The 12739-nt window shown below is 46.2% G+C and overlaps 1 protein-coding gene across 2 annotated transcripts in view; it reads right to left on the bottom strand.

Moving 5' to 3' along the window:
• The window catches only part of GALNT17 (polypeptide N-acetylgalactosaminyltransferase 17), a 209956-nt gene extending 199686 nt beyond the window's left edge, over positions 1–10270 (bottom strand). For both annotated transcript variants that reach the window (XR_010607134.1, XM_065647033.1), the window contains exon 1: positions 9619–10270. Coding sequence is in view for 1 of the 2 variants with exons in the window: in XM_065647033.1 (XP_065503105.1) it covers positions 9619–9856 (238 nt within the window). In the remaining variant the exon portion in view is untranslated. The remainder of the gene's footprint in view (positions 1–9618) is intronic.
• Between the last annotated feature and the right edge of the window lie 2469 nt (positions 10271–12739).

The raw sequence follows: 12739 nt of genomic DNA, 5'->3' as shown, positions 1-12739 counted from the left end.
TCTCCCCTTCAACCTAGTCGACATATAATTAATATAGCTTTAAATCAACACGAGTTTTAAATCCAAAAGCCACAGGGAATTAACACATTAGGTCTAATTCTCCCCTCGTCTTCAGCCTCATGCTGTTGCATGATTTGTCTCGCTGAATGATAAGTGAGTGGGGAACGGCCTGTTTCTCACTGTTTATAGCACCAAATATACTGGACGTGAACCAGACAGGGCCACTGGGCAGGGTCACAGTGTAAATGAGTGGTAATCACTTAATTAAGGCCACATTCCAGCCATTTGTTATGGTAGGGAATAAGTAGTGAGTCAAACATCTCTCCTTTCTCACTTTTTCTGTTCCTACCTTTTTGATGCCAGTTCCAAGCATCTTCAAATCACTGCAACTTTTCCTTTGTTCTCATACAATTTCCCACATGTAAACCTCTTCATCTCTTCCTGCCCTTGAGACATTCACTCAGTAATATAGAAGGGAACTTGAATCTCTAACTCTTTTTTTTTTTTGTAATATTATTCTAAGTGACTCATCCAGCATCACACAAAATGTTGGAGGAAAAACTGAGACCTAACCCTTTGGTACTGAATGCCTGGTGCCCTTGATGGTGACACCAGTCCCTTCATGGTGACACCCTCCTGATTACATGAATAACAGCTTCAAGCAAACTGAAATTCCACATTATGGTGTTTGGTCTACACTTAACAAACACAAAGCACAACATGGCCCCAGCCTTGACTACAGGTTTAGACAAGTGTGATTGTTAATATGAATATTGTCTTGTCAGTGCAAATATCAAACACTTCAATAAAATCTAGCAGACTAGGGTTTTTATGCTCCAATCTGTTTAAAGCATTTGGTGTTCCAGCGCACTTCACTACACACCAAAAACACACAAAGGTCAACAAAAATTATTTAAAACCTAATAACGGAATATAAGCAAGCTCTAAAATATCATCAAATTGTTTTTCACTTTTTTTTCTTCCTACTTTGCTTTATGTTTTTAGAGTATGATCAAGCAATTGTTTCAGAAGAATTTGTTGTAATTTGGCAGGAACGTGAGCACTCTCATGATTTAATTTAAAGTGTAATGTAGGCAAGGACCCAGAAAGAAATTCTAATTGTTGCATTTTAAAATTAACCTTCTCGGTTCATCTTTATGCTCTGAGAACACGCACAACCACAGTGGACTGCTACACTGCCCCGAGTACTACACGAGTAAATGAAGATCAAAACCAAGGTTAAATAAATTCCGATGACAGTCAGGTAAGAGACCTTGCCTGACTCTCTCCGGCTCCCTGCAGCTTGAGGAAAAACCCAAAATAACTCAGTCGAGGCACTGTTAGCGTCTGTTAATCCACTCTTGGTTTTTCTCTTGTGATGGGTTTCTGCTTTCTGTATTTCAGCAGCACTTAGACATGCCAAGGAAAAGCAATTTGGATTTTCACTGCCCACAAACACACAAAAAAATGGAGAAAAGAAACTCCTGTATCCCATTTGAGCGCTGGAGAAGGGATTCAGGGAGATGAAGGATGCTCAAGGGCAACCACGCTTCACCACGGGGAGGAACACAAAATATTTATTTCCATTTGCGCACAGGCTGAGGGTACTAAAGGGAAGCGGGACTGAGGATTCCCCTTCCTTCCTCTGCATCAGATGCTGACACATCACACAGCTGGTTTTACTGTGCTGAAATTAAGTAATCAGGTACAACAAGGCATGCCAGCTGTGCGGTGAGAAGTGATGATTTACTATGGATGACAGAGCCCCAGCTTTGAAGAGATCTTCCATTTTCCCTAACAGCAGGAAGAGTTGTGCTCTTGGTCAGACAACCTGGGAAAATCTCTATTTTTAAAAAATCCAATTACCAAGAGTTATCATATTACTCTTGTATTATCCTGCGGGGCTGGAGGTATCTCCTGTTCCAAGGCTGAACGAGTGCTGTAGTACAGCAGGAAACCTTCAGCATCACCGTCTGGGTATCCGAGCGAACCCCAGGAGGGCAGGATCACCAGAACCGGCGCGTGTCACACGGCGAGCACACATCAGCGGGTTCTTCAAAAGGAAAAGGCCAACTGTGATTTTTATCCAACTCTCTCCTGACTTTAGGGAACGGTCTTTCTTTTTCTGATACCTTTGCATGTCCCCACTGACAGAAGTACCAAAGTCCCATCATTATGTCAGGAGCGGGGTGTTAATTGCTGGGTGAGAGCAGAGCGAGGCTCAGCACAGCTCTCCCCTGCACGTCATGGTTTACATCGGGCTCTCGTTGCATCGCTGCTGTATTATCTTTAGAGAACCATCCGTGACTGTCAGAATGCGGGTCGATAGCTATTAGATTTATAGGCAGAACTAGTTATGCTTACAGCAACAAGATGTAAAGCATTTGACAATTTCTTGAAGAAATTTGACCATGGGGATTGGGGGCTAGAAAATACAGTTGCTACTACTCCCAAAACTGTTTAGGAAAAATAATATTGTACCACTAGGATACATTACTGATGTTGAATCACCACTGTTGACTCACGGCAGGGTCAACACTATGACTATTCAGTTTGAACAGCCCTTTGCAGACTTCAGTAAGCGCTTCTTATCCTAAAAAAAGGTCTCCTTTTTAAGTTTAATATTTCAGCATGCAGAATGTCCTCACCTACCCGGGGACGCAGGCGCATCTGTGGGAGCTGGCGGCCTGCCAGCCCGCCTAACATCTGGACCAGATTGTTCAGTTTTAGATAAAGATTAGTGGCATAAATCACAGAATGATTAAAACCTTCTTAATTACCTGAGAAGGATTTCTATTTTCTTTCGTGCTATGCCTTATTAACAGGTAGATTTGCTCACAAGCTACATACAGCATTTTCTTATTCGAAACGCACACGCTTTCTACCAGGAGAGAAGGAACGAGGGAAGACAGTGGCCAAGACAGACCAGAACTCCCCAAAATCTGAGTGCATCGACAGCACACGCCTAAAGCCAACTTTGTCCGTCTGTCCTCCCTGATCAAAGCAGAAGATCCCAATCGGCAGGCGTGAGATTGTGTTGTCTCAACAAAAGCCCAAAGGCCTCGGGGTACCCGAGCCACTGTGTGAGCCCAGCAGATGTGACAGGCGGTGACGGCTGAGTCGGGCCCCTCTGGAGCGGCAGCTGGAGCCTTCAGGCATCAAAATGTCACTAGATGCCCATGTTTTGCCAAACGCATCCAATTCCAAAGGTCTCTTACTGGAGACACAATAGCACAGTGCTGATCCAGACTGAGGCTTGGAAATAATACTGTAATTCACATCATTACATCACCTTTTTTTTTTTAAATCCTTATAAAAAATATTCCTAAAATCTGCCTAACTAATTTAGCAGCATAAGTCTAATGTACCTTTGTACATTTTACCATCTCCTTTTGGGCAGACCTGAATTAATATGCAAGAATAAAATACCAGCGTTGTCACTATTCTCTAGTCACTGCTGTTGTTGCATCTCATGAATCCTGTGTTGTCACTGCATGATAAATGTGTTAGTGGCTTATTACTCATTCATCGCCAATGACAGCGAATATTCGGATGATGATGCCAAACAACTATCGAAAACAAAAATTATCTATCAGTTCCTAGTCAGCGGGGTTGTAAACTAAATGTCACATTAATGTCTAAGCTTCCAGATGCTTCTTAAATGACTATCTGAAGCCTCATCTTTTAACTTTATTATTTCTCTAAGACTTATTTCTTTCATTCATTCTTTGATTGGTATCAGACCCAATTTCCATGAACCTGATAAGAATAATTTAGAGACATCAGCTCTCAGGTGTCTCAAGCCTGTGCACTGTCCTGCAGTTGGTAAGTTTAGGCTGAGAACTTCTAAAAGCATGTACTGAATCTGGATATTTTGCATTATTCCTAACGGTGAATATGGCAACCAGTTCTGTTAGGTATACAATAAATATTAAAGCTGCAGTGTTTACCAAGCATCTGTATAAGGCTATACCAAAAATACAGTTGGTTTTGACTTCAGACACATCGCAGCAGCGGGACAGATGGGGAAACAACATCTCAGATTCTGGGTGACAACTGTCAGCCAATACAGAACTCACACCCCATTCCTATCGCTTTATCTCCACAGCATCATTTCTCATATCAAGGGATTTCACCCAGTGAGGCTGTGCTCATAAAGAAAGCCATTCTATTTCATTACCATGATTTAAAAGTTTGGGCTCTTCTGCCTACAAACAGCATTTCCCTACTCTCAATTATTTACATTTAGTGGTTTATCTTAGAGAATTTCTTAGCATTTTAGTTAATATATTACCTGTTAAAATCTTAATATTACTAGTCTGTGAGCATAATGCTATTACATACTACTAAATGGCTAATAGAACTGCTTTTAATCTGCCTTATTTACATATTTAATTTTTACGCTCAGTAGTTAACTAAGTTTGTAATGACCTTTGAGGATGATAAGTGTCACAGAAGATAAGCATTATCTTATCCTTATGGGAAGTAAATCCCAATATCTTTAAAGTGTTTTAAGTTAATTAAGTGCCACTTTACGAGGGGGCTAGCAAGGCCACGCAAAAGGCTGTGTTTCAGTATCAGCCTCGGTGTCCACACACAACCCTCCCAAAGTTCATTTCCTAATTGGATAAGCAGCCGCGAGCACAGGCTGCGTGCAGGGAGGCTGCTGCGGGCACTCGTTCAGATCTCGCCATGTGCAAACAATTCCATGTGCAAAAGCACAGATGCAAGCTTGTTTGAAAAAGGAACGTGGGCTTATTTAACCACCAAGGAATTTAAAGTTCCTCTTCATTTTTTTTTTTTTTTTTTTTTTTTTTTTTTACTCTTGGTGCACTTGTTTAGCACGAAGGGGAAAGCCCTCTCTGCTCACCCACTGTCTGGCCAGCATCAGTGGTTCTTCATCACTGGCCTCTCATTTACAACAGTTTGCAAATAGCTTTTATTCTCCCTGATCTTACACATAATCTGTTGTGAGTTTACAAAATAAAATTTACAAGAAGAGTTGGGGATGAGTCAGCAGTGCCCTTTCACGGTGTTTTCTGTCTTACGAATATTTAGCTTGAAGGATTTTTATGGTTGTTTTTTTTTTTTTTCACACCACTCAGAAAGATGCCACATCATTCCTGTCTCATTGGCTTCCAGGCAGCCAAGCACTTACTAGATTCAGCTGTTGTGTATGAACCCAAAAGCACTAGAGAGGGAGTTTAGAGCCTTCGAGGAGGCTTTAATGTAAGAGCCAGAGCTCTGTGCACACACAGAGACACGGAGGTTTCACCCCAGCACACCCGGGAGGTCCCTCAGGTGAGCGGTGACCAGCAGAACTGATGCACTGACAGCTGTTCGGGGTGCTCGGCTACGGCAGAGACGGATCACGGCTTCCCCACACGCAGACCAAGGGTTTATTTAGAGCACCCTCCCTCCTGTGCTTCTTATTCTCAAACTAGCAGCGCTATTTAATGACTAAACTCTTTATATATTGACTCCGAGAGCTTCTGGCAAACAGGGTTTACAACAGGGGATCGCTCATGCTTGAGTAGGATCAGCCTCAGAAGGATAGAGACAAAAACCAACACACAAAATCAGATCCAGGCTTGTTCCTCTTACCTGGGATGAATAATCAACACGAGCGCAGCCCCAGAGCTCTGCACACGTAAGGGAACCTGCATATGGATCCTGGACGTCCCACCAGGCTCTCAGATAATGACCAAGCTCTGAACGCTTCTCCTGCGCTGGGCAGGGACGGCTGAGGGCAAACACCAGCCTCATCCTCTCTCCCGCTGCATTTCAGGAGGCAAACTGTGCCTTTCTTCAAGTCATGTCGCTCATCCTGTAAATCACTTTGATGTTAAAATTGGCCCACCTTTGTCTCAGGATCCTACAAATGCACTATTTCTTAAAATCCTCTCGATGGGTAAATCCAAGCGTTTTCCCAGTGCTGCCCATGAAGCCCACGGTTACGGCAGAAGCTGAATATTCTCTTCTAGGTCTTTATTCACTCCAGCTCCCCATGAGCTAATTAGCACAGAAACCCTCTCTTCATAAACACAGACCCAACCGAAGAGTTCATTTGCGTGAATCTCCATTAAGTTGGAGATAATCTGGACAGCAAGTTTTGCTTATGTAAATATCAGCACACAAAAAATTAGGTTTGGATCAAAAAGACAAGTTGTGGTTAATACCCAGAGTAAAACGCGCACGTTCCTTCCAGGCCTTCATTAGCTTTCTCTAAACATCTGCTGAACAGAAAACTCTATCCATAAAAGCGACTACAGAAATTAAAAACCCTCTGAATTCTCAGATAAGTGCGTGCACATACAAACCCCTCCATTTCAAAGGATGCACTCATACTTCTTTGTGACTGTGGGAGCCATTCAAGTAGAGAACAGCAAAAAGCAACAAAAAAAGCAAAAAGTAAAACCCACAAGACTCGTGCAATGAACTAAGGGGCAATAATAAACTTTTTAAAAAAACAAAGCACACATACAGTTCTCAATCAGCTTTAGGCCAAAAAAAGGCTGATTAGACAAATTTGGACGAACCAAAGTCTTCTCATGGATACTTTATGAATTACAAAGAGGAGGAAACCAAGCAAGGCCACCGTCTGCTGTGGTGGCTCCGCGATCCCGTTCAGCACCCCCAGGACACTCGGCCACTGTCTGAAACAAGGATCCCACAGTTGACATGACATAAATTTGGGCAACTGCAACCCCAGGGAGCAGCAGCTGGAAAACACAACAAGAGCAGTGAGGTGCATCCCGGGCAGCGGAGTCAGCGCAGGAGGGGGACGGGGCCACATCTGGACAGCAGCTCCTGCACAAACAGGACTAAGAGGGGGACCAGAGTTACTGCCAGAATGGCACCATAGAGAAATGCCCTTCAAAAGGAACGATTCTGTAAAATAGCTCCTTTACCAGACTGCAGGCAGTGTTGTTTAGCTTGTTTTCACAGCCAACATTTACAGAAATAAATAAATAGACTTATATACATACAAAATGAGAGTTGCCATACCAGAGAGCGCTGCTATTTCCAGTATGCTTTACACTACAAGACTCAAAAAAAAAAAATAAAAACACGGCAATGGTATGATCAGATTGCTCATTTTATCTTTACAGAATGGAGCTTTTCAAGAGATTCAGTTTTTTAAATATGGCTTCAACTCCTACTGAAATCCAGCCAAGTCCTATAACGCAGAAAAAAATCCATAGCTGACTGCACCCAAACTGCAGTTTAGTTCCTTTCTTTGGCCAAACGCTTCCTGATGCTCCCTGAGGTGCAGGCTTTCCATGTGCCACACAATATATATACACCATATTCTAACATTTTATACGTGCCAAACCACAGGTTGAAATTAAAGCAAAACACAACCTTATATGAGAGAAAGAGAAATCTCTCGGTGGCTGCATTTTGCAGGGAGCTTGTCTAAGAGCATATGGTGGGTTTCGTTAGACACTTCACACCAGTGTGCAACTTCCCTATCCTAAAAGGAAAAAAAAAGAAAGAAAGAAATGAGCTCATATTGGCACACTTCAAGCAGGCACTAAGATAGGAGTTTTAGGTATTATTTCAAGTGCCCAGAATGACTTGGGCACAGAAAACTCGTGGTAGGGAAGCTGGTCCAGCCGCTTCCACACCCTCAGACCTCTGAGCTGTCTCGGTGGTTTGTTTTCAGCGCCGGCGGGTGGTGATGGGGTTCACCTGGCCGCCCACACCACGCTCTAAACCCACAGCTTGCTGAAGCGCAACACACAGACATCACTCAGAGAACAGAGCACATCGTACTTTTCTAAAAATCACAGGTACCAAATATATACTTGACCCACAGTTATATAACTGCTACGCCAGAGCTATTTTTTAGCCCGGCTCGTCAGCGCTGCTATAAATCACCCTGGTACGCAGAGGCCAGACAAGCTGTCACATTTATGCGCTCAGCTTTCTGTCTGCCCTAAGAAAACGTTTGTGATATGGGCCACGTATCTGTTACCTCTCTGCCTGCCCTGGTCTTTAGGTGCACGGCTGCTCCTCAGCACTATGCAGAGCCCCGTACGACACCCAGAACGTATCCGAGTGCCCCACAGACCAGACAGCATGTTCAGAGCTGCCGCAAGCGCCACCAGCTCCAAAAGCAGCACCCAGTGGAGCACGGACTCCCAGGTTCATCTCTAGAGAAGAAGGGTAATAAGTTATATTTCAGTTCTCCCTCTGTATTTGTGGGAATAGTAGACAGTATCATGATTACCTGTCCAACACCGAGGTGCTAGGATGAGGTCTCCTGCCCTGCACTGCAGCTATCGCTCCTTTTTAAATGAGCGCCTAAACCTTCCTGGAAACTTCTGCCCGAGCAATATCCAGAAGCAGCCAGTTTCACAGTTTGACTGTAAATAATTTTCTACCTTATTCCTTGTTACTCTTTTGTTTCACCTTGTTTGTCACCCAACAGTGCAGCTTCTGCACCTTCTGTGCCAGGTGCTTTCAGAGACAGGACGGGTTTTTCACGCAAGTGTATAAAGTAGCAATACAAAAAGCACTTTTCTCAGCTGAGTGCTTCTTGTTTTGTGTAGTGCCTTCCCTGAAGCACAGACACTGAAACAACCACTATGCGCCAGGAAAGGTGCGTTGTGTTCCTGCACCTGCCTCACGTCCTCGGTGCAGGAACAGAACCAGCAATAGCTCTGAGTCAATACAGAGACACAGCACAGCCGGCTTGACGTTCAGCATGGCACAGAATCACGCATTCGCTTTATATTCCAAACTCAGAGAAGGAATCACACTGACATCGCCAAAAACATTAACTCTGCTAAGTCTGCAATACAAAAACTCGCATTCTTTAAAGCTACAGAGATTGGAGGCAATAAATGGGACTCTTGATTGAGATTGCATTCCCAGTTGTGAACCTACCGGGAACAATTTAAAAAAAATGAGCTTCCACAGTCAGCGTTTTAATTAGATACCTCACCTAGATTTCTTATGTCTTTACAACATGTTTCTCTATCCCACACAGCATCTTTAGAACTCCCTCTCTACATCTCAGAACTACTGAACCTGGTGAGATTTTAATAGAAATCCCTTCACCACGCTATAAAGAGAAGCATTACTTGAGATTTTAATTAGCAGCTGTCAACGCTGAGCCATAGGAGATACTAAATAGTTTGCTTAACTTATTAGAGAAAGTGCATTTGTTTTCTGACCTTCTGCACTCAAATAACGCAAGGTACTTTAGCCATTTAAAAACTCCCTTCCGAAACCCTACTCTGTAGTAGTAAATGCCATTCCCACAATCAATATACTGCGTGGTGCTGCAACCGTACTCTCCCACAGAACACCCTTGTCATTTGATGCAGAAATCATGACACTGTAATTTCCTGACCGCTACTATAAAGCTGAAAGGCAGCACTACGCTATTATGCTTTCCTCCCATCCTGTGCAAGGTACTCTGAGCTTTAAACACAGGCGGAACTTGGAAATCAGACACTAAATTGATGCAGTCCATTGAGACTCCATTTGCACGATAATACAGTAAAAAGCACGGTTCTATCCCGCAAACTTCAAGCAAGCTGTGCGCCCGCTCTTTGCCTCGATTCACCACCCACAACCGTACCCAAAAAGAGAACTACTTCCTACCATTCAGCTGCCTGTAGACTATATCTTCGAGGAGGGAGAGTCTCTTCAGCACCGCATCCTGGATGGAGCTGATGCCGTGGGCTGTCAAGTTGGCCAATTCTGCCCTGGGATGGATGTCATGGAAGGAGTCGCCGCTCTTGGCCGTGATGGGTCTGCACTTGGCCAGGAAGAGGACGAAGCCAGCCACCGCGATCAAGTTTAACACCAGCAGGACTTTGACTCTCCTCAAAGAAGCCATCAAACTTCCCGAGGGGCCCCGCCAGCCGCCGCGCTGCCCGCAGGGCTAAGGGAGCGCTCCGCCAGGTGCCCGCCGCTGCGCGCACATCGCCCGGCGCGGAGCCTGCGCGGGGAGCGGCGCGCCCGAGCGCGGCCCCGGGCTCAGCGGCGGGGAGAAGCGCCGCTCGCCGAAGCTCGCCCCGGGGCTACGGCCCCAAAACGGAGACGCCACCGCCGGGGCCGCCCTCCCCGCCCGCCGCGCTGCCGTCGCCGCAACTTCATGCCCCGCGCAGGGCGACCGCGCCTCGGCTCCCGGGCGGCGGCGGGGCCGGAGAGCCCTGCGGCAGCGCCGCCGCCGCGCCTGCCTCCGCCGGCCGCGCGGGGGGGCGCGGGGCCGCTGCTGCGCTGCGCGGACGGGGCATGCCCTGCCGGCCGCGCCGCCCCCCCGGCCCCGCCGCCTCGCTGCACCGCGGAGGGGCGGGCAGAGCGGGGGGCGGGCGCGGGGTCCCGCCCCTCTCGGCGCACGGGGAGGGGAAGGAGGGGAAGGAGGGAAAGGAGGGAAGGGCACCACGGCGGAGCGCGCAGGGCCGGCGGGCTGCAGCAAGGAGAGCGCCGCTCCGCGCACTGCCCGCGCCTGCGGAGAGCGGCCCCGCCGCGGCCCGGCTGCCGGGAAATCCCGGGATGGAGCGCCGAGCACGGCGCGGGCCCCGCCGCCTGCCGCTCCCGCCCGGGGATGGGGGCGCGGGTCCCCCCGGATCTCCCCCGGCAGCGCCAGCGGGGGCGGCCAGACCCGGGCAGCGGCTCCGGACAGCGCGAACGCGCACCGGGGGGTAACACCGGCAACGGGCACCGGGGGGTAACACCGTTACATTTAGACGGGGATCGTCACGAAAAAAAAAAAAAAAAAATCATAGAATCATTTCAGTTGGAAGAGATCCTCAGGATCATCGAGTCCAACCATGACCGAACTCTAGCACTAACCCATGTCCCTGAGAACCTCGTCTAAACGCCTTTTTAAACTCCTCCAGGGACGGTGACTCCACCACTGCCCTGGGCAGCGATTTGCAATTCAGTCTCGCAGAAAGTTTGGGCGTCTCTGATTTAACAGCCCCCCGGGCTGCTGAGTGGTCCTGGCGCCAACTTTGCTGCCGGCTCCCCTGGCTGAAAGCTCTGTCCCCGCACTCGGAAATGTGGTTTGCTCTACACAGGCGTTTAATCAAACAAAGCAAACCATCCTGCTTTCAGATACGGCTCCCCAAATATTCTGTGCTGGGGAAGCGAATGGCTGCAGCGCTGGCACGGAGCTGGTTAGCAAGGGTCTTCCACGCTTCAAACACGAAAAAGAGGTAGTGGTAACCATCATAAACTACAATTCAAATCCAAAATTTTCATGCCAGAATACTCAGTATCCTCAATCTGAGAGGACAGTCATGGCTGAACAATCTCAGTAAAGCCACCTACTCAGAGCTTTAACCATTTGCCACAGTTAACTCTGCTTTTCAGAAAGATGACATGGAAAGGGATTGGAAATGTGAACAACATTGAGTCATTGTATCATATAAGGCAACTTTTCAACATGTAAGAACATCCTCTCTCACCTTCAAGCCATAACTAAAAAGGAGAAACAAAACAAAACAAACAAAAAAAATAATCAATGCCATGGAAACAAACCTAAAATTGCTTTAAAGGATGTGGAGTTTTAATTTAATACTAGCTGCACAAGAAATCTTTTATGGTTTCTACATTCAGACCCAGAACCCTGCTACAAACCTCAAGAACTGCGACAGGCACATAACTCACAGTGAGACCTTAAAATAACGTGGTCAGTCCGTCATCCACGCTCAGGTTCATTATTCCAGCAAGAGGTCAAAGTTGTGAACGATTCTGGTGACATGAAGCCAGAACTACCTTACAAATTCCTCAAAACCATGAAAGCTTTTTGCTGGCACCAAGGGGAAGCTTCTCATGACAGCTGCAGGTGTGGGGGCTCTTTAGGGATGTGCTGGCACACGATAAATGTGATTAAAAAAAAAAGAGTATCAGAAGCAGAAATATTTGTGCAAACAGAAAACTACTTATTTGAAAACAGCCTTGCCTTGGATAAAGAAGCCTCATTCCTGCTAGCCCTGCATTACACAGCACTCCCACTGAAGCTGGCATTGTTTGCATCACACAGAAACAGCAAGATATATTTAAAATATAAAACACTGCTTATAAATAGAGATTTAAGGAAGTTGGGCACATGGTTATTGCATAATATGACCCTAAAGCAAAAAAAAAAAAAAAATCTTAATATCTTTTAAAAAAGTGAATGCAAGAGTCCAAAGAAGCTCCTTGCTGAAGGACAAGGAGAGTAATTTTGACCCCTCAAGAAAGGAGCAGAATTAAGTCCCCAAAGCAAGCAGGGATGGAGAGAAAAAGCCACAACGCACCTTCGGGTGAGCCCGTGTTGCTGTGTAGTCACAGGACAGCCAGGTGCTGTGATGATGGGAACAGCATGCCACTGTAAAGAAACACGTTCGAAAAACCTGCAGGAAAAAGAAAAAAAATATCCTCTGTGTGGAAAATAGCATGAGCACCAAAAATTAAGAAAACACACACATTTACCAGCCAGCCAAACAGCCCCCCTGCCCCGTCCAGGAGGATTAACTTCAAAAACTTCCCCAGGTGTCTGTTGTTGCTGCTTTTCTTTCTATAGAGTAGAAGCACACTGCACAGACTTTGAAGCCCTGCTGGCTGACAACAAACAGCCATCACCTGGGAAGTTCACCAACCCAGCTGCAAAACATCTCTGTTACAGAGGAGAAAGGTTTTCTGCTGCTGGTCTCATGGGGCAGAACTCCTGAGGCTGGAGAGCTGGGCAGGGAAAAATTTAATGAAATATAACAAGGGCAAGTGTAGAGTC

Source organism: Caloenas nicobarica, chromosome 17, assembly GCF_036013445.1.
Source record: "Caloenas nicobarica isolate bCalNic1 chromosome 17, bCalNic1.hap1, whole genome shotgun sequence".
In the NCBI taxonomy this organism is placed as follows: Eukaryota; Metazoa; Chordata; class Aves; order Columbiformes; family Columbidae; genus Caloenas; species Caloenas nicobarica.
Note: the sequence above shows the minus strand (reverse complement) of the source record. Positions and strands in the feature narration are given on the sequence as shown.